Source organism: Perognathus longimembris, chromosome 26 (assembly GCF_023159225.1).
Source record: "Perognathus longimembris pacificus isolate PPM17 chromosome 26, ASM2315922v1, whole genome shotgun sequence".
Taxonomy (NCBI): domain Eukaryota; kingdom Metazoa; phylum Chordata; class Mammalia; order Rodentia; family Heteromyidae; genus Perognathus; species Perognathus longimembris.
The window spans coordinates 10,547,596-10,567,314 of record NC_063186.1 but is presented as its reverse complement, the minus strand read 5'-3'; the positions used below and the strand labels follow the sequence as shown (position 1 = coordinate 10,567,314).

Genomic DNA, 19,719 nt, shown 5'->3' with positions numbered 1-19,719 from the left:
TGAGACTCTCATCTCCAACAGATCATCAGGAAAAACTGGAAATGATGCAGTGGCTCAAAGTGGTAGAGTGCTGGCCTTGAGTCCAAGCCTCAGGACAAATAGAAAAAGAAGGAAGAAGAAGAGAAAAAGAAGGAGGAGGAGGAGGACCTTGAACTCTGATCTCTGATGTCCAACTCTGTGGGTTTTCCATTGACCTGAACTGCTTGGTACCCAGTACACAGAGGCTGTCAATTATGATGATTTTTCTTCTCACCACAGCCAATGCCCTGAAGGTTACATCTGTGTTAAAACTTCTGAAAACCCAGATTATAACTACACCAGCTTTGACTCCTTCGCGTGGGCCTTCCTCTCCCTCTTCCGCCTTATGACACAGGACTCCTGGGAACGCCTCTACCAGCAGGTATGGGCTGTGTGTGCGTGTGCGTGTGCGTGTGCGTGTGTGTGTGTGTGTGTGTGTATGTGTGTCCTGGGGCTTGAACTCAGGGCCTAGGCACTGTCCCTGAGCCTTTTCTTGCTCAAGGCTAGCACACTACCGCCGCAGCCACAGCGCCACTTCCGGTTTCCTGGTGGTTTCATTGGAGATCAGAGTCTCACAGACTTTTCCTGTCCCGGGCTGGCTTTGAACCACGATCCTCAGATCTCAGACTCCTGAGGAGCTAGGATTGCAGGTGGGAGCCGCCGGCCCCTGGCTCCCCACACAGATTCGATAGGAGACTGGGGGATTCGTTGGATGGCTGTCAGGTCAGAGTGGGGAGCAGGGGAGACTGATACAATTCACAGGGGACCCCCTGAGCTACGGAATCCGGGTGCCTCTCTTCTTTCCCTTGCATCTGCAGACGCTCAGGGCTTCTGGGAAGATGTACATGGTCTTCTTCGTGCTGGTCATCTTCCTGGGGTCTTTCTACCTGGTCAACCTCATCTTGGCTGTGGTCACCATGGCGTACGAGGAGCAGAACCAAGCCACCATGCTGGAAATCGAAGCCAAGGAGAAGAAATTCCAGGAGGCCCTGGAGGTGCTACGGAAGGAGCAGGAGGTTGGTAAAGGGGGGGGGGGGGGGTTAGATAGCCGGGGTGCCACTTGCAGAGAAAATATATACCTCCAGTCCTGGGGCTTGAACTCAGGGACTGGGCACTGTCCCTAAGCTTTTGTGCCCTACCACTTTGAGCCACAGCACCACTTCCAGCTTTCTGGTGGTTTCATTGGAGAGCAGAGTCTGATGGACTTTCCTGGCTGGGCTGGCTTTGAACCAGGATCCTCAGATCTCAGCCTCCTGAGTAGCTAGGATGACAGGCGGGAGCCATCGATGCTCAGTTAGGGAGCTGCATCTTGATCCAGCCTTTGTTCCATTTCTTTTCCCTTTTCAGCTGTTGGCATCACTGGGCATCGACACAGCCTCAATCCATTCCCACAACGAATCACCACCGGCCACCAAAACTGCCAGTGACCACAGAAGGCACAGAGTGAAAGCCAGGGTGTCCGAGGGCTCCGCCGACAACAAGTCACCCCAATCGGAGCCTTACAACCAGCGCAGGATGGTGAGGGGTCCAAACTCTGCTCCGAACCTTGATTCTCTGGGCAGCTGGGGTGGTGGGGGGCAGTGGTGGAGTGAGGAGAAGTTTGCCACAGACATTAGGAGAATTTTTAGCCAGGGGCTTGGTGACTCGAGCCTGCCATCCTAGCTACTCAGGGGGCTGAGATCTGAGGATCGTGGTTCAAAGCCAGCCCTGGCAGGAGAAGTCTGTGAGACTCCAGTGAACCAGCAGAAAGCCAGACGTGGAGGCGTGGTTCAAGCAGTGCAAAGCCTTGAGATCGTCTCAGTAGCAGCACACACACACACACACACACACACACACACACACACGTTAGAGAGCACAATATGACTCCTGTATTGCACCATTGTAATCCTAGGCAGGGAGCACTGGTTTGTAGGGAAAAATGGGTGGCCCTTAAGGACCAAGCCGACTTTGTCAGGTTTGTGGACAGGGCGGGGCCCACATCCCTAGAGGGAAATCTGATTGGCAGCTCTGCGGTTGGTGGGTGGGATTTCCCTGTCCTTGGTGCTGAAATCACTCCCAGACTTTCTTTCACCAGTCCTGGGGCTTGAACTCCGAGTCTGGGCACTGACTTAAGCTTTTTTTTTTTTTTTTTTTTTTTTGTCTTTCTTTCTTTTCTTTTCCCTCAGGCTAGTGTTCTACTATTTAAGCCATAGCTCCACTTCTGGCATTTTGGTTGGTTCATCGATGATAAGAGTCTCAGACTTTCCTGCCCAGGCTGGATTTGAACTGCAATCCTCCAGATCTCAGCCTCCCGAGTAGCTAGGATGACAGGCGTGAGCCACCAGCACCTGGTCTATGAGACTCTTACCTCCAGTGAACCACCAAAGAAGTAGAAGTGGAGGTGTGGTTCATGGGGTAGAGAGCTAGGCTTGAGTGAAAAAAAAGCTAAGGGACAGCAATCAGGCCCTGAGTTCAAGTCCTAGCACCAACACAAAAGAATGATGATGATGGTGACGATGATGGTGGTGGTGGTGGGAAGTGAAGTGGGCAGAGGTGAGCATGCTCTGTATTTATCACATGACCAGCTTCCGGCCAATCTCTCTTCCTGCTCATCTGGGGCGACGCCCAGTCTTTCTTAGGCCTTACTTCAGGGAGACGCCGAGCCAGCCATAGCAGTGTGTTCCATTTCCGAGCACCTGGGCGGGACGTTTCCTTCTCGGACGGGATCACTGATGATGGAGTGTTTCATGGAGGACTCGAAAGCCACCGGGGCTCTGTGCTAATGGGCAGGGGTACAGGGCAGCAAGACCCCCTTCCCAGAAGCCCCCTGTCTCAACCCCCCAGCTTTGGTTCTGGATATGGAGAAGGGAAAGACGTGACATTGCCTGTCTCCAATGAGCTGGTTCCTGGAGCCACTGATGGCCTGGTGAGTTTGAACACCCCATTTGCTCCCTAGATGTGTGTCATACCTGGGGCTTGAACCCAGGGCTTGGGCACTGTCCCTGAGCTCTTTTGCTCAAGGCTAGCACTCTGCCACTTGAGCCACAGCGCCACTTCTTGTTTTCTGGTGGTTTCATTGGAGATGAGAGTCTCGAAGACTTTCCTTCCCTGGACTGGCTTTGAACCGCAATCCTCAGATCTCAGCCTCCTGAGTAGCTAGGATGACAAGCAGGAGTCACCAGCATCCAGCCTGCTTTGGATTCCTTAATAGAGTAGTTACAGAGCTTGAAAGCAGACAGGGGAGACTCTTCATTGGCTTGAGCCCTGTGATTTAATTTAAACTCTCCCTCCGGTTGCAGTAACAAGGCCTCGAGTGTTTTTCATTTGCCCTGTCTGACTAGCCGAGGGGGAAACAGAGCAAATTGCAATTAATTGGAGCTCTACCGACTTAGGAAAATCTTAGAGAATTGTGTTCCCTCGATGTGATTAGATGCTATGGGATTCAAGGTGCCAGCAAGAAAAAAGGGGGAAAAATCTACACAGGTAAATGAAAAAAAAAAAAAGGTAAAATATTTACGCATGGGAACTAAAGCGTGTAGTACTGTCAGCAAATGCATTTTTTTTCTATCAAAGTAAATTAGCTTTCTTTCTGTGAATCTGGAGAGAATTGTTTTTTCTGAAGGGTTCCTGCCTTGGCCAGGTGGCTTGGCCCTTGTGAGTTGCACTTTAGTGACATCCATCCTTTTCTTGAAGACAGACGTCCTGGGAGGAGCTCCTTGAATTATAGTTCCATCCTGTTAATTCAGCAACATCCTCTGCAGATGCTGAACCCGAGCTCAGCCAATGGGAGCAGAGGGCCCTGAGCTCAGCCAATGGGAGCAGAGGGGCCTGAGCTCAGCCAGTGGGAGCAGAGGGGCCTGAGCTCAGCCAGTGGGAGCAGAGGGACCTGAGCTCAGCCAATGGGAGTAGAGGGACCTGAGCTCAGCCAATGGAAGCAGAAGGACTCAAGCTCAGCCAATGGGAGCAGAGGGACCTGAGCTCAGTCAATGGGAGAAGAGGGGCCTGAGCTCAGCCAATGGGAACAGAGGAGGCCCAAGTTCAGCCAATGGGAGCTGAGGGGCCTGAGCTCAGTCAATGGAAGCAGAGAGGCCTGAGCTCAGCCAATGGGAACAGAGGGGAGGGGGGGGTCCAAGCTCAGCCAATAGCAGCAGAGGGGCCTGAGCTCAGCCAATGGGAATAGAGGGGCCCAAGCTCAGCCAATGGGAGCAGAGGGACTCAAGCTCAGCCAATAGGAACAGAGGGGCCTGAGCTGCCAATGGGAACAGAGAGGCTTGACCTCAGCCAATGGGAACAGAGGGGCCTGAGCTCAGCCAATGGGAGCAGAGGGGTGGAGCCTGCTGGGTTAGGGATAAAAAGGGAGCAGCCTGCCTGCTCTGCAGTTGCTCACTTGCCAGGTGTTCGGCTGATGGTGCTGCAGAAGTAAACCTTGCCTCGCGGAGAACATGCAGACAAAGCCTCAACGATGGAAGAGTTTGCTATGCAATGTTGTAGCCCCCTCAGCTCCTGTTGATAGACTACCTGTAGACAAAGTGAGACGGATGACCAACAGGAGTTTGTTTCTCAGAGTTCTGAAGGTGGGAAGTTCAAGGTCAAGTGGAGAACAAATTCCATTGTGTGTGTGTGGGGAGAGTCGAGTATCCTTAGCCTGGACTTCATAGATGACAACTTCTTGGCTTGTACACAGGGCCTGGGTGCTGTCCCTGAGCTCGAGCCTGGTTCATCAGGTTGGGGTGGAGGAGGGATGGCTTATTCTGCCTTTTCCCCCCCTTTTCTGTCTCCGCAGGCATATGACCCAGGAGACAAGCCCATGTTCTTGTCAGCAGAATATCTGAATGAACCTTTCCGAGCCCAAAGGGCAATGAGTGTGGTCAGTATCATGACTTCAGTCCTTGAGGGTGAGTTCCGGTCCTCTGTGCTGGCGGAAGGCATATCAGACAACTTTCCTGTGTTCAGAGATCCTAAGTTCTCCTCCCCGTGGTGGCCTGCTCCCTTTACTCGTGTGTGTGTGTGTGTGTGTGTGTGTGTGTGTGTGTGTGTGTGTTGGGGGGTGTGTACTGGCTCTTTTAATGTCTTATGTGGTTTTCCTGGGACTCGAACTCAGGGCCTTCCCACTCTTGCTTAGCTTTTTCCACTCAAGACTGATGCTCTATCCTTTGAGCCACAGTTCCTACTCCTGTTTTGTTTTGGGGTGCTTTTTTTTTAGATAAGAGTCTCTTGGATTTGTCTGCTTGGGCTGCCTTCAAACTTCGATCCTCAGATCTCAGCCTCTTGAGTAGCTAGGATTACAGATATGAGCCACTTCTGGCTCCTTTTTTAATTTTTTTTTTGGTTAGGGGGATTAATTGGAGAAAAGAGTCTCATAGACTTTTCTGCCTGGGCTGGCTTTGTTTTTTTATAATTTATTTATTAATTAAACAAAATTTTTTGACAAGGTGTTGTGCAAAAGGGGTACAGTTACATAGTAGGGCAGTGTATACATTTCTTGTGATATCTTACACCCTGTTTTTCTTTCCCTTCCCTAGGTCAGGTAGACATATATACAATACACAGTGTACCAAAAACATATACAGTAGCCACGTGGCCTACACCAAAGGAAATTTGCCTAGGGCTTTAAATGTAATGTCGGAAATACGGTTTGCTTATCCTTGTCTTATATGAATGTAGATACATAGCTTTTGAGCTATTGTGATACACTGAGAGGTCTATTTTTGACCTTTATATGTTGAGTAATTGTTTGGTTTTAGTTACATAATGTAGGGTCGCTGACCCAAACCTGTGGGAAATACCATTTGACAAGAAGTTTTTGGTTTCCCAGACCTGGTCTCTACTGTCTCCCCCTCCCCCCACCTCAACAGTCATATATCAAGGAGATCATGCCCCTTTGTTTTCTGTGTTCTAGGCTTGTCTCGCTCAACATTATTTGTTCAAGTTCTGACCATTTCCCTGCAAATACCAATATTTCACCATTTCTAATCGCTATAATAGTATTCCATTGTGTATAGGTACCATATTTTTTGGATCCATTCATCTGTGGAGGGGCATCTGGGTTGTTTCCATATTTTGGCTATTGTGAATTGTGCAGTGATAAACATGGAAGTGCAGATGTCTCTTTGATATCTTGAGGCCTGTTGTTCAGGATAGATGCCTAGGAGTGGTATGGTTGGGTCATAAGGTAGGTCTGTGTTGAGCTTTTTGAGGAACCTCCATACTGTTCTCCAAAGTGGTTGTACTAATTTGCACTCCCACCAGCAATGGAGAAGGGTTCCTCTTTCCCCGCACCCCCTTCAGCATTTGTTGTTGCCTGAGTTCAGAGTATAGGCCATTCTAACTGGAGTGAGGTGGTATCTGAGGGTTGTTTTGATTTGCATTTCCTTTGCTGCCAGGGATGTTGAACATTTCCTCATGTGTTTCTTTGCCATTCTTATCTCTTCTCCTGTGAAGTCTCTCTTTAGCTCCTTTGCCCATTTCGTAATTGGTTTACTGGGCTTGGAGGGGGTTAGTTTTTTGAGTTCTCTGTAGATGACAGATATTAGGCTTTGTCTGTTGCTGTGCTGGTAAAGATCCTTTCCCATATGGTTGGATGTCTTTCTAGTTTGGTGGCTATGTCCTTAGCTGTGCAGAAACTTTGCAGTAGTCCCATTTGTTGAGTCTTTCCCCTATCTGTTGTGCCCCTGGGACTCTATTCAGGAAGTTCCTTCCTGTGCCTATAAGTTCTAGCGTCTTTCCTACTCTGTCCTTCAGTAGTTTCAAGGATTCAGGTCTGATGCTGAGGTCCTTGATCCATTTTGAGTTGATCTTGGTGCATGGTGATAGGCTTGGGTCTACTTTGAGTTTTCTGCATATGGCTGCCCAGTTCTCCCAGCACCAGTAGTTGAAGAGGCTATGTTTATTCCATTGTATGTCTTTAGCTCCTTTGTCGAATATCAGCTGACTCTAAGAGTGCAGTTTTATGTCTGGATCTTCAATTCTGATCCATTGGTCTTCCAGTCTGTTTTTATACCAATACCAGGCTGTTTTTGTTATGACGGCTCTATAGTAGAGCTTGAAGTCTGGTATTGTGATACCTCTTGCACTGCTTTTTTTTGCCTAGAATTGCTTTGGCTATTCTAGGTCTTTTGTTGTTCCATATGGATTTATGGATTGCTTTCTCTATTTCAGTGAAGAATGTAGCTGGGATTTTGATGGGGATTGAATTGAATTTGTATAACAATTTGGGCAATATGGCCATTTTCACTATATTGATTCTGCCTACCCATGAGCATGGGAGGTCTTTCCATCTCCTTGTGTCTTCTTTGATTTCCCTTATTAGATTTTTATAGTTCTCATTAAATAGGTCCACATGTCTTTGGTTAGGTTGATCCCTAGGTACTTTATTCTTTTTTTTTTTTGCTAATGTAAATGGTATTATTTCCATAATTTCCTTTTATGCTTGCACATTCCTGGTGTACAGAAAAGCTGCTGACTTTTGTTGATTGATTTTGTATCCTGCTACTTTGCCAAAATGGTTTATTAAGTGTAGGAGTTTGGGGACTGAGTTTTTTGGGTCCTTCAGATATAAGATCATGTCGTCTGCGAATAGGAATAGCTTGATTTCTTTCTTGCCGATGTGGATCCCTTTGATGTCCTCCTCTTGCCTTATTGCTATGGTAGAGATTCCAGCAGTATGTTGAAAAGAAGTGCGGAGAGGGGGCATCCTTGTCTTGTTCCTGAGTTTAGGGGGAATGATTTTAGTTTCTCCCCATTTAATACGATATTAGCAGTTGGTCTGTTGTATATGGCTTTTATTGTTTTGAGGAATGTTCCATCTATTCCTGTTCTCTCCAGAGCTTTTAATAAGTATGGATGTTGTATTTTGTCAAAGGCTTTTTGGGCATCGACTGAGATAACAATGTGATTCTTCATCTTAGTTCTGTTGATGTGGTGAATTACATTGATTGATTTATGGATGTTGAACCATCCTTGTGACTTTGGGATAAAGCCTGCTTGGTCATGATGTATGATTTTCTTGATCAGTTTCTGGATCCTGTTAGCTAATATTTTATTAAGGAGTTTTGCGTCTGTGCTCATTAGTAGTGATATTGGTCTGTAGTTCTCTTTTTGTTGGGTCTTTGCCTGGTGTGGGGATGAGTATAATATTAGCTTCATAGAATGAGTTTGGGATTTCTCCCTTTGTTTCTATTTCACGGTAGAGTTTGAGGAGTATTGGTATTAGCTCCTCACTAAATGTTTTATACAATTCGTTGGTGAATCCATCTGGGCCTGGGCTTTTCTTTGTTGAGAGGTTCTTGATTACTCCCTGTATCTCTCTGTAAGTTATTGGTTTATTTAGTTGATATATTTCTTCTTGGTTCAGTTTGGGCAGTTTATACTTCTCTAAGAAGTGATCCATTTCTGTAAAATTATTGTTTTTTAGTGAGTAGAGGTTCTGGAAATAGTTCCTTATGATTGTTTGAATATCGTGTGTACTTGTTGTAATTTTTCCGGTGGAGTCCCTGATTTTATGTATGAGAGTCTCTTCTCTTCTTTTTTTTGTAAGTCTTGTGAGGGGGTCTGTCAATTTTATTTATTTTTCTCAAAGAACCAGCTTTTAGTCTTATTTATTTGTTGAATGGTATTTCTATTTTCAATCAGATTTATCTCTTCTTTAATCTTTGTGATCTCTCTCCTCCTAGTCATTTTAGATTCGATCATTTCTTGTTTCTCCAATTGTTTTAGTTTCATAGTGAGGTTGTTCACCTGCTCTGCTTCCATTCTTTTAATGTGAGTGCTGAGGGCAATGATCTTGCCCCTCAGTACTGCCTTAGCTGTGTCCCATAGGTTTCTTTGTGATGTATTTTCATTGTCGTTGTGGCTTATGAATTTGTCAATTTCGTCCTTAATTTGCTCTGTGGCCCAAGTGTTAGATAACAGTGAGGGGTTTAGCCTCCAAGAATATGTACAGCGTCTGTGGTATCCTTTGTTATTGAGGGTTACCTTTATTCCACTGTGGTGAGATATAATACATGGGATGACGTCAATACTTTTGTATTTGCTGAGGTCCTTTGTGTGGGCTATGACATGGTCTATTTTGGAGTATGATCCATGGGGTGCTGAGAAGAAGGTGTATTGGGTCTCTGTAGGGTGAAAGACTCTGTACAGATCTATCAGATCCATTTGGGATATGGTGTTACTTAAGTCCTCAGCTCCCTTGCTAATCCTTTGGGTGTTGGATCTGTCTCTTGGAGATAGTGGGGTATTAAAGTCACCCACTATGATTGTATTTAGGCCTATCTTGTTCTGTAGTTCTGTGAGAATTTGCTTGACATATGTAGGGCCTCTTTTGTTCGGTGAGTATACATTTATCACCATGATGTCTTGATTCTGGATTTTTCCTTGTATTAAAATGTAGTGTCCTTCTTTGTCTTTTTGAGTTTATTTTAATGAGAAATCCAGATTGTCTGAGATCAGGATGGCTACTCCTGCCATTTTGGTAGGTGCGTTTGCTTGGAAGATCTTGCTCCATCCTTTCATTCAGAGCCTGTTTTTATCTCTTGCTGTAAGATGGGTCTCTTGAAGACAACAGATGGCAACTTTTTGTTTGCGGATCCACTCTGTCAGTCTGCTCCTCTTTATTGGAGAGTTTATACCGTTTATATTCAAAGAGATCAAGGATAAGATTGTTTTTTCCTCTTCCATTTTCCTGTTAGGCTGTTTTTCCTCTCCTTTTTTTTCCTTGTCTTTAATGAGCTGGTCTTTCTGTTGGGCTCTGGCTATTGTAGTTTCTTTCTGTTCTGTCTGTGTGTCCTGTACAATTTCTGTTGGGTGGGGTTCCCCTCTTAGAATTCGCTGTAATGCTGTTTTTTTAATTCACATACTCCTTTAGATCCTCTTTGCTATGGAAAGATCTGGTTTTTCCCTCGAATGTGAATTGTAGTTTTGCTGGATATCTAATTCTGGGTTGGCAATTGTTGGCCTGTAGGACTTGGATTGTGTTCTTCACTCTCTTCGTGCGTGGTAGGTTTGTGTGGAGAGGTCTGCTGTTATTCGGATCCTTTTCCCATTGTAATAAATCTCTTTCTTCACTTTGGCTGCATTCAAAATTTGCTCTTTATTCTTGAGATCTGAAGTCTTGATTATGTGCCTGGGCGAGGATTTTCTGGGGTCTGGTCTGCCAGGTGTCTTATAGGCTTCGGTTACCTGGGTGAGACCCTTGTGAGATTGGGGAAGTTTTCTGCAATAACTCTATTGAAAATATGTTGAAGCCCTCTGCTCTGGTATTCGGCTCCTTCTTCGATTCCAATTATGTGCAGATTATATCTCTTGTCTTTGTCCACTAGCTCCTGGATTAGTCTGCCCTGGAGCTTTACCATTTCTTGGAGTGTGGTAATTTTCTGGTCCTTATCGGCTGCATCGTCATCCAAAAGAGAGATTCGGGTTTCAATATGATCTATTCTTTGTGATGTGGTTTCAAGCATGGAGTTTATGGATTTCAGGGAGCTATTTATGGTTGCCAGATCAGCTCTGATTGTGGAAATTTCTTCCTTTAAAGAGTTGTATTTTAAATCTATTTTTTCATGCATTTCGCTTTTCAGGATGTTAAGGTCTTCTTTAACGGAGGTTTGCACTGTATCCATTTTTGCTTCCATTCCTTTCTTGACTTCCTGAAGGTCCTTCAAGACTTCCATTCTAAACTCCTGGAATTGTTTTCTGAATTTGTTCCTGAGGCTTTCCATCATTTCTGCTATCATAGCCTCAGTTTTTTTTTTTAATTCTCCATCTCCTCTTCAGTTGTACTGCTTTTTGGAGCTGGCGAGTTGGCTTTCCCTTTCATGAAATTTGTAATATTTCTTTGTGATTTGCACACCTGGAGATCTGTAGGTGACACCCTTGGCTTGGCTTTGTGCTGGTTCCCGCTGGTCCGTCAGTGGGAGACTTGTTTGTGTCCTGGCTCTGGGTTTGAGTTTGGCTGTTGACCCTTACTGCCCAATGGGTGAGCATGACCGTCTCGGTTGTTGCCAGGGTGGTCACCCTCACTGCACTTGGGGTGGGTAGGTTCTGTGTCTTTCTCTGCAGGACAGTGTCCTGCCACTGTGTTGTGCTGACCCTAGTGTGCCCCTGGTGGGGGTTTGCAGGTTGCTGATTCAGTGTGGCGTGGAGACTTTTCTTTGATGCTTTTTTCCCCTCGGTACCATGGTCAGAGGAGCTCAACTCTCAGATTGAGATTTGCAGTTGAGAGGTGGCTCGCTCACCTGTGTGGATTGCTCCTGTCTGAGCAGGTGTTGCTGTTGAGGGGCAGCCCGCCCACCTGTGTGGAGTGTGCTTCTCAGAGTGGGCGCTGTCGCTGGGGGGCCCTGCCCACCTGTGTGGAGTGCGCCTATCAGCGTGGGTGCTGCCACTGGGTTGGCCCTGCCCATCTGTGCGGAGTGCGCCTATCAGAGCGGGTGTTGTAGTTTGCCTGCTTGTGTGCTCCCACGGGGGGTTGGGCAGGAGATCCTCCTGCTGGAGGGCTAGCACGCTGGCTCACGCTGGCCCTCCGGGGGGCGCGTGCGTGTGCACTCTAGTGCTTCCTTTGGGGGCATGCTGGTCTTAGTTGTTGGATGGTGCTTGTGCCCTCTCGCATGTCTGCTGTGGGGGGCGGTATGGATGGACCCCAGCAGGTTCAAGTGTTCGGGTCCGGGTTGGTGCCCACAGACTCTCTGCACCTCAGCTGTGAGAGGGCCGTGTGTTCAGGCCCAGGTGTCCCAACTGGGATGGTATTTCTCACCAGCAAGCCTGTGACTGTTGTTCAAAAAGTCTGCAAGGACCAGGCGCCTCAGATGGGGCTTCCAATGCCTACCAGCCCCCCGGGCTCCTGCTGAGGAGGGGGCGGGGCTGGTGTGGCCAGGTTCAGGCTCCTCCGCTGGGGCTTTGGGGGGATGCCTGACTAAGGTGTTTCCTGGTCCCCTTGTTGGGCGCTGCTCTGCCTCTGCTATCTCCCGTGTCCTCCCAGAGGCTGTAGGGTCCTAGAGCCGCCAGATATGGGGCTCCTTTGTTCCCTGGGGATAGGGAGGGGAGGGAAGGAGCTCTAGCTTCTTTGTAGGGTTTGGGTCTCTGCTAGAGCTGGTCTCTCGTTTTGGGGGGGGGGTAATGGGGAACTTACTGGTCCTGGATTGTGTGTGTGTCCCGAGCTGCTGTGGGCTTTTCGGGGCTGGGTGCTGGGGTTTGGCGATCGGTCGTTTGGTGGTGGTGGTCCCGGCTCTCCCTGTCCAGCTCTCCCCGTCTGCGCTGCCGGGTTCCCCTGCTGTTTACGTCTGTTCCCGGCCGTTTGGTCCCGCGCCGCTTTCTGTCTCGGGCGGTCTGCGCTCCATCTGGGGTCCGTGGAGTCCTGCTGTCTGGACTCTGCGCTCCTGGCATGCCTTTTTGGCTGTTGGTTTGCCGGTGCCAGGTCCCCTTTCCCATCCTGGCCCTGTTCGGGCCGGGGTCAGTGGGTGGGTGTGGGGGGTACCCCGGAGATTTTTCCGACTCCGTTTAGGTTATAGGCTCTTCTTTTTGTGTTCTTTTTCATTTCCTGTGTTTCTCTGTTGCTTCTGGTTCTTGGGTTTGCTGGATTCTTTTTTTTTTTTAATTTTTTTTTATTATTAATTAAGCAAAAAAAAAATTTTTTTTACAAGGTGTTGTGCAACGAGGGTACAGTTACATAGTAGGGCAGTGTGTACATTTCTTGTGATATCTTACAACCTGTTTTTCCATCCCTTGTCTAGGTCAGGTAGACCCATATGCAATATACAATGTATCAAGCACATATACAGTGTTCACAGACTTGGTCTCTACTGTCTCTCCATCTCCCTTTGTTAACAGTCATATATCAGGGAGATCATGCCCCTTTGTTTTCTGTGTTCTAGGCTTGTCTCGCTCAACATTATTTGTTCGAGTTCTGACCATTTCCCTGCGAATAACAATATTTCACCATTCCTAATCGCTATGTAGTATTCCATTGTGTATAAGTACCATATTTTTTGGATCCATTCATCTATGGAGGTGCATCTGGGTTGTTTCCAAATTTTGGCTATTGTGAATTGTGCCGCAATAAACATGGAAGTACAAATGTCCTTTTGATATCTTGGGTTTTGCTGTTTAGGATAGATGCCTAGGAGTGGTATGGCTGGGTCATAGGGTAGGACTATATTGAGCTTTTTGAGAAACCTCCATACTGTTCTCCAAAGTGGTTGTACTAATTTGCACTCCCACCAACAATGGAGAAGGGTTCCTCTTTCCCCACAGCCCCTCCAGCATTTGTTGTTTCCTGAGTTCAGAGTATAGGCCATTCTAACTGGGGTGAGGTGGTATCTCAGGGTTGTTTTTATTTGCATTTCCTTTACTAGCAGGGATGTTGAGCATTTCCTCATGTTTTTCTTTGCCATTTTTATATCTTCTCTTGTGAAGTCTCTCTTTAGCTCTTTTGCCCATTTCCTAATAGGTTTATTGGGCTTGGAGGGGCTTAGTTTTTTGAGTTCTCTGTAGATGACAGATATCAGGCCTTTGTCTGTTGCTGTGCTGGTAAATATCCTTTCCCATATCGTTGGCTGTCTTTCTATTTTGGTGGCTATGACCTTAGCTGTGCAGAAACTTTTTAATTTGTAGTAGTCCCATTTGTTGAGTCTTTCCCCTATTTGTTGTGCCCCTGGGACTCTATTCAGGAAGTTCCTTCCTGTGCCTATAAGTTCTAGTGTCTTTCCTACTCTGTCCTTCAGTAGTTTCAAGGATTCAGGTCTGATGTTGAGGTCCTTGATCCATTTTGAGTTGATCTTGGTGCATGGTGATAGGCTTGGGTCTACTTTGAGTTTTCTGCATATGGCTGCCCAGTTCTCCCAGCACCAGTAGTTGAAGAGGCTATGTTTATTCCATTGTATGTCTTTAGCTCCTTTGTCGAATATCAGTTGGCTGTAAGAGTGCGGTTTTATTTCTGGGTCTTCAATTCTAATCCACTGGTCTTCCGATCTGTTTTTATACCAATACCATGCTGTTTTTGTTATGATGGCCTTGTAGTAGAGCTTGAAGTCTGGTATGGTGATACCTCCTGCACTATGTTTTTTGCCTAGAATTGCTTTGGCTATTCTAGGTTTTTTGCTGTTCCATATGAATTTATGGACTGGTTTCTCTATTTCAGTGAAGAATGTGGCTGGGATTTTGATAGGTATTGCATTGAATTTGTATAACAATTTGGGCAATATGGCAATTTTCACTATATTGATTCTGCCTACCCATGAGCATGGGAGGTCTTTCCATCTCCTTGTGTCTTCTTTGATTTCCCTTATTAGATTTTTGTAGTTTTCATTGAATAGGTCCGTCACGTCCTTGGTTAAGTTGATCCCTAGGTACTTTATTCTTTTTTTGGCTACTGTAAATGGAATTGTTTCCATAATTTCCTTTTCTGTTTGTCTATTGCTGGTGTACAGAAAAGCTGCTGACTTTTGTGGATTGATTTTGTATCCTGCTACTTTGCCAAATTGGTTTATTAGATGTAGGAGTTTGGGTACTGAGTTTTTTGGGTCCTTGAGATATAAGATCATGTCGTCTGCGAATAGGGATAACTTGATTTCTTCCTTGCCGACGTGGATCCCTTTGATGTCCTCCTCTTGCCTTATTGCTATGGCTAGGGATTCCAGCACTATGTTGAACAGAAGTGGGGAGAGTGGGCATCCTTGTCTTGTTCCTGTGTTTAGGGGGAATGATTTAAGTTTCTCTCCATTTAATATGATATTAGCAGTTGGTCTGTTGTATATGGCTTTTATTGTTTTGAGGAATGTTCCATCTATTCCTGTTCTCTCCAAAGCTTTTAATAGGTATGGATGTTGTATTTTGTCGAAGGCTTTTTGGGCATCAACTGAGATAACAATGTGATTCTTGATTTTAGTTCTGTTTATGTGGTGAATTACATTGATTGATTTACGGATGTTGAACCATCCTTGTGACTGAGGGATGAAGCCTACTTGGTCATGATGTATGATATTCTTAATCAGTTTCTGGATCCTGTTAGCTAATATTTTATTGAGAAGCTTTGCATCTGTGTTCATTAGTGATATTGGTCTGTAGTTCTCTTTTTTTTGTTGGATCTTTGCCTGGTTTGGGGATGAGTATGATATTAGCTTCATAGAATGAGTTTGGGATTTCTCCCTCCGTTTCTATTTCGCGGAAGAGTTTGAGGAGTATTGGAATTAGCTCCTCACTAAAGGTTTTGTAGAATTCATTGGTGAATCCATCTGGGCCTGGGCTTTTCTTAGTAGGGAGGTTCTTGATTACCTCTTGTATCTCACTGTAAGTTATTGGTTTATTTAGTTGATTTATTTCTTCTTGGTTCAGTTTGGGCAGTTTGTACTTCTCTAAGAATTGATCCATTTCTGTAAAATTATTGTTTTTTGCTGAGTAGAGGTTTTGGAAATAGCTCCTTATGATTGTTTGAATATCGTGTGTACTTGTCGTAATTTTTCCTGTGGAGTCCCTGATTTTACGAATATGAGTCTCTTCTCTTCTTTTTTTTGTGAGTCTTGCAAGGGGCCTGTCAATTTTGTTTATTTTCTCAAAGAACCAGCTTTTAGTCTTATTTATTTGTTGAATGGTCTTTCTATTTTCAATCAGATTTATCTCTTCTTTAATCTTTGTAATCTCTCCCCTCCTGGTCATTTTAGATTCTGTCATTTCTTGTTTCTCCAGTTGTTTTAGTTTCATCGTGAGGGTATTCACCTGCTCTGCTTCCATTCTTTTAATGTGGGTACTGAGTGCAATGATCTTGCCCCTCAGTACTGCCTTAGCTGTGTCCCATAGGTTTCTTTGTGATGTGTTTTCTTTGTCATTGTGGCTTATGAATTCGTTGATTTCATCTTTAATTTGATCTGTGGCCCAAGTGTTGGATAGCAGTGTGGGGTTTAGCCTCCAAGAGTGTGTATAGGCTCTGTGGTATCCTTTGTTGTTGAGGGTTACCTTTAATCCACTGTGATCAGATATAATACATGGGATGATGTCAATACTTTTGTATTTGCTGAGGTTCTTTGTGTGGGCTATGACGTGGTCTATTTTGGAATATGATCCATGGGCTGCTGAAAAGAAGGTGTATTGGGTCTCTGTAGGGTGGAAGGTTCTATATAGGTCTGTTAGATCCATTTGGGAAATGGTGTTATTTAGGTCCTCAGCTCCCTTACTAATCCTCTGGGTGTTGGATCGGTTTGCTGGATTCTTGATGGGGTGTTGGGTGCTGGAGTTCCCAGCTCACTATTCGGTTGGAGTGAGTTGGGGTGCCTCCCTATTGTGACGGCGCCATCTTCCCTCCTCCTGGGCTGTCTTTGAATTGAGATCAGCCTCCTATGTAACTAGGATTACAGGCTTGGCTCCCGGCAATGGTGACAGATTAGTATTATTATTACTATTATTATTATTTGCAGTGGCAGAGCTAAAGGGATTTGCCAAGGAAGGGGTGATCAAGGGGATTTGGGGGTACTGAGGCAAGATGTTAAGCTTAGTGATCCCCCATTGATAGAAGGAGACTTGGGGGGCTGGGGATATAGCCTAGTGGCAAGAGTGCCTGCCTCGGATACACAAGGCCCTAGGTTCGATTCCCCAGCACCACATATACAGAAAACGGCCAGAAGCGGCGCTGTGGCTCAAGTGGCAGAGTGCTAGCCTTGAGCGGGAAGAAGCCAGGGACAGTGCTCAGGCCCTGAGTCCAAGGCCCAGGACTGTCCAAAAAAAAAAAAAAAAAAAAAAAGATAGAAGGAGACTTGGGCCATGAGCTGGGGGTAGAGGTGCAAACTCCAAGATGACACGTGATTGACAGCTGTCACTCACTTCCGGCTGCGTTACAGAGCTGGAGGAGTCGGAACAGAGGTGTCCACCTTGTTTGATCAGCTTGGCTCAGAAGTATCTGATCTGGGAGTGCTGCCCCACCTGGCTGAGACTCAAGACATTCCTCTTTGAGCTGGTGACGGACCCCTTTGCTGAGCTCACCATCACGGTGTGCATCGTGGTGAACACAGTCTTCATGGCCATGGAGCACCACGGCATGACCGGCACCTTCGAGTCCATGCTGCACACAGGCAACATCGTGAGTGAGCCCCAGGGCTGCGCCGTGCGCGGCCCGGGGAAGGGCGGGGAGAGGTGGACACGTGGGCCACGCTCCCAGGAATGGGAAGATCTCATTGGCTGAGCACTGAGCTGCCTCAGGAACGGGAGGATATCATTGGCTGAGCACTGTGTCGCCTCAGGAACGGGAGGATCTCATTGGCTGAGCGCTGAGCCTCCTCAGGAATGGGAGGATCTCATTGGCCAAGTGTTGAGCCTCCTCAGGAATGGGCTGATCTCATTGGCTGAGTGCTGAGCCTCTTCAAAAACAGGAGGATATTATTGGCTGAGTGCTGAGCCTCCTCAGGAATGGGCTGATCTCATTGGCCAAGTGCTTAGCCTCCTCAGTAATGTGTTGCTCTCATTGGCTGAGTGGTGGCCACACCCCCTCAGGAACATGTTGCTCTCATTGGCTGAGTGGTGGCCACACCTCCTCAGGAGCATGTTGCTCTCATTGGCTGATGGATGACCACGCCTCCTCAGGAGCATGTTGTTCTCATTGGCTGAGTGGTGGCCACACCTCCTCAGGAGCATGTTGCTCTCATTGGCTGATGGATGACCACGCCTCCTCAGGAACATGTTGCTCTCATTGGCAAAGTGCCAGTATCAGAAATGTGGAATAGGGCTCAGGTTGTCAAGCAACTGAGAGAGAGGGAGAAAGAGAGAGAGGAAGGAGGGAGAGAGAGAGAGAGGAGGGAGGGGGAGGGAGAGAAAGAGAGAGAGAGAGAGCACTCAAGTGGCACCGTGCCTGCCTTGAAAGGAAAAAAAAAAAAAAACTGAAGGAGCAGCGTACAGGCCTTGGGCTGGGCACCAGCATCTCACATCTGTAATCCTAGCTACTCAAGAGGCTGAGACCTGAGGATCGAGGTTCGAAGCCAGCCCAAGCAGCTAGTTGCACATCACAGGAGTTATTACTGTCACTTGAATTCTCAGGAATCCGTGAGTTGTTTTTTTTTTTAATCTACAACAAATCAGGAAAAAGCTAGAAATGGAGCTGTGGCTCAAGTGGTAAAACATTAGCCTTGAGTGAAAAAACTAAGGGACAGGGCCCAGGTCCTGAGATCAAGCCCCAAGACTGGCAAAATACACACACACACACACACACACACACACACACACACACACACACAAGATTTGCCGTATTTAGCTTTGTATTTGTGCCCACACTGGAACTTGAACTCAGGGCCCGAGCACTGTCCCTGAGCTTTTTACCTCCCGGCTAAACTTCACCTCCACTTCCAGCTTTCTACTGGTTCATTGGAGATAAGGGTCTTACAGATTTCCTCCTTGTGCTGGCTTTGAACCACGATCCTCAGATCTCGGCCTCTTGAGTAGCAAGGATGACAGGTGTGAACCACCAGTACCTGACCTTATTTACCTTTTGTTGGCTGGTTGGTTAACACAAATCTATAGAGCCAAGGATGTTTTCCAACTTTTGATTCTCTTTTTCTCTGCCTTTCAAGGGCTGGGATTATAGGTATGTGCTATGGGGCCCAGCAAGAGTTGCTATTTGTAATGAGACTTTCCGACAGTCTTTTGTTCCTCCATGATTGCTACTGAGTCAAAAGCCCCAAGTGATAAAATCGTGTTTCCTATCCACAGGTTTTTACCACGTTTTTTACTGCTGAAATGGTCTTCAAAATAATCGCCTTTGACCCCTACTATTACTTCCAGAAGAGATGGAACATCTTTGACTGTATCATCGTCACTGTGAGCCTGTCAGAACTGGGTTTGGCCAAGAAAGGGAGCTTGTCTGTGCTTCGAACTTTCCGCTTGGTAACTTTATCTCTTGGCCACTAGGAAACTCCCAAACAGATCCAAGGGGGCATTGTCCTCTGTGCGTGTGTGAGTGAGTGTGTGTGTGTGTGTGTGTGTGTCTATATGCCAGTCCTGGGCCTTGAACTCAGGGCCTGGGCACTGTCCCTGAGCTTCTTTTACTCAAGGCTAGCGCTCTACCACTTGGGCCACAGCACCACTTCCAGTTTTCTGATGGTTCATTGGAGAAAAGAGTCTCATGGACTTTTCTGCCTTGGGCTGGCTTTGAAATGTGGTCTTCCAGATCTCAGCTTCCTGGGTAGCTGGGACTACAGGCGTGAGCCACCAGCTCCTGGCTATGTTCTTATTTTATTTTATTTTATTTTATTTTATTTATTTATTTATTTATTTATTTATTTATTGGCCAGTCCTGGGGCTTGGACTCAGGGCCTGAGCGCTGTCCCTGGCTTCTTTTTTGCTCAAGGCTAAGCTCTCTGCCACTTGAGCCACAGCACCACTTCTGGCCATTTTCTGTATATGTGGTGCTGGGGAATCGAACCCAGGGCCTCATGTATACGAGGCAAGCGCTCTTGCCACTAGGCCATATCCCCAGCCCTTATTTTATTTTTTAAATAATTCTTTTTTTTCTTATTTATAGTCAAACTGATGTACAGAGAGGTTACAGTTTCATACGTTAGGCATTGGATACATTTCTTGTACTGTTGGTTACCTCCTCCCTCATTCCCCCTCCCCCTCCCCCTTTCCCTCTCCCTATGTTCCTATTTTTAATAACCGGTATTGCCTATGTTTCTGCTGCCTTTTCTCTTTCTAAATAGTCATCTCTTCTGCCACATCTCATCATTTTTTAATAACCTCCATTACATCTTAATTACATTC

General features: G+C 46.3%; 1 protein-coding gene across 1 annotated transcript in view; it reads left to right on the top strand.

The window, feature by feature from the left end:
* Scn10a (sodium voltage-gated channel alpha subunit 10) overlaps positions 1–19,719 on the top strand; it is a 58,734-nt gene that overhangs the window by 12,617 nt on the left and 26,398 nt on the right. Inside the window, 7 exon segments of the mRNA XM_048334485.1 lie at positions 259–400; positions 837–1,034; positions 1,366–1,536; positions 2,627–2,923; positions 4,781–4,892; positions 16,812–17,050; positions 18,670–18,843. Coding sequence (XP_048190442.1) covers positions 259–400; positions 837–1,034; positions 1,366–1,536; positions 2,627–2,923; positions 4,781–4,892; positions 16,812–17,050; positions 18,670–18,843 — 1,333 coding nt within the window.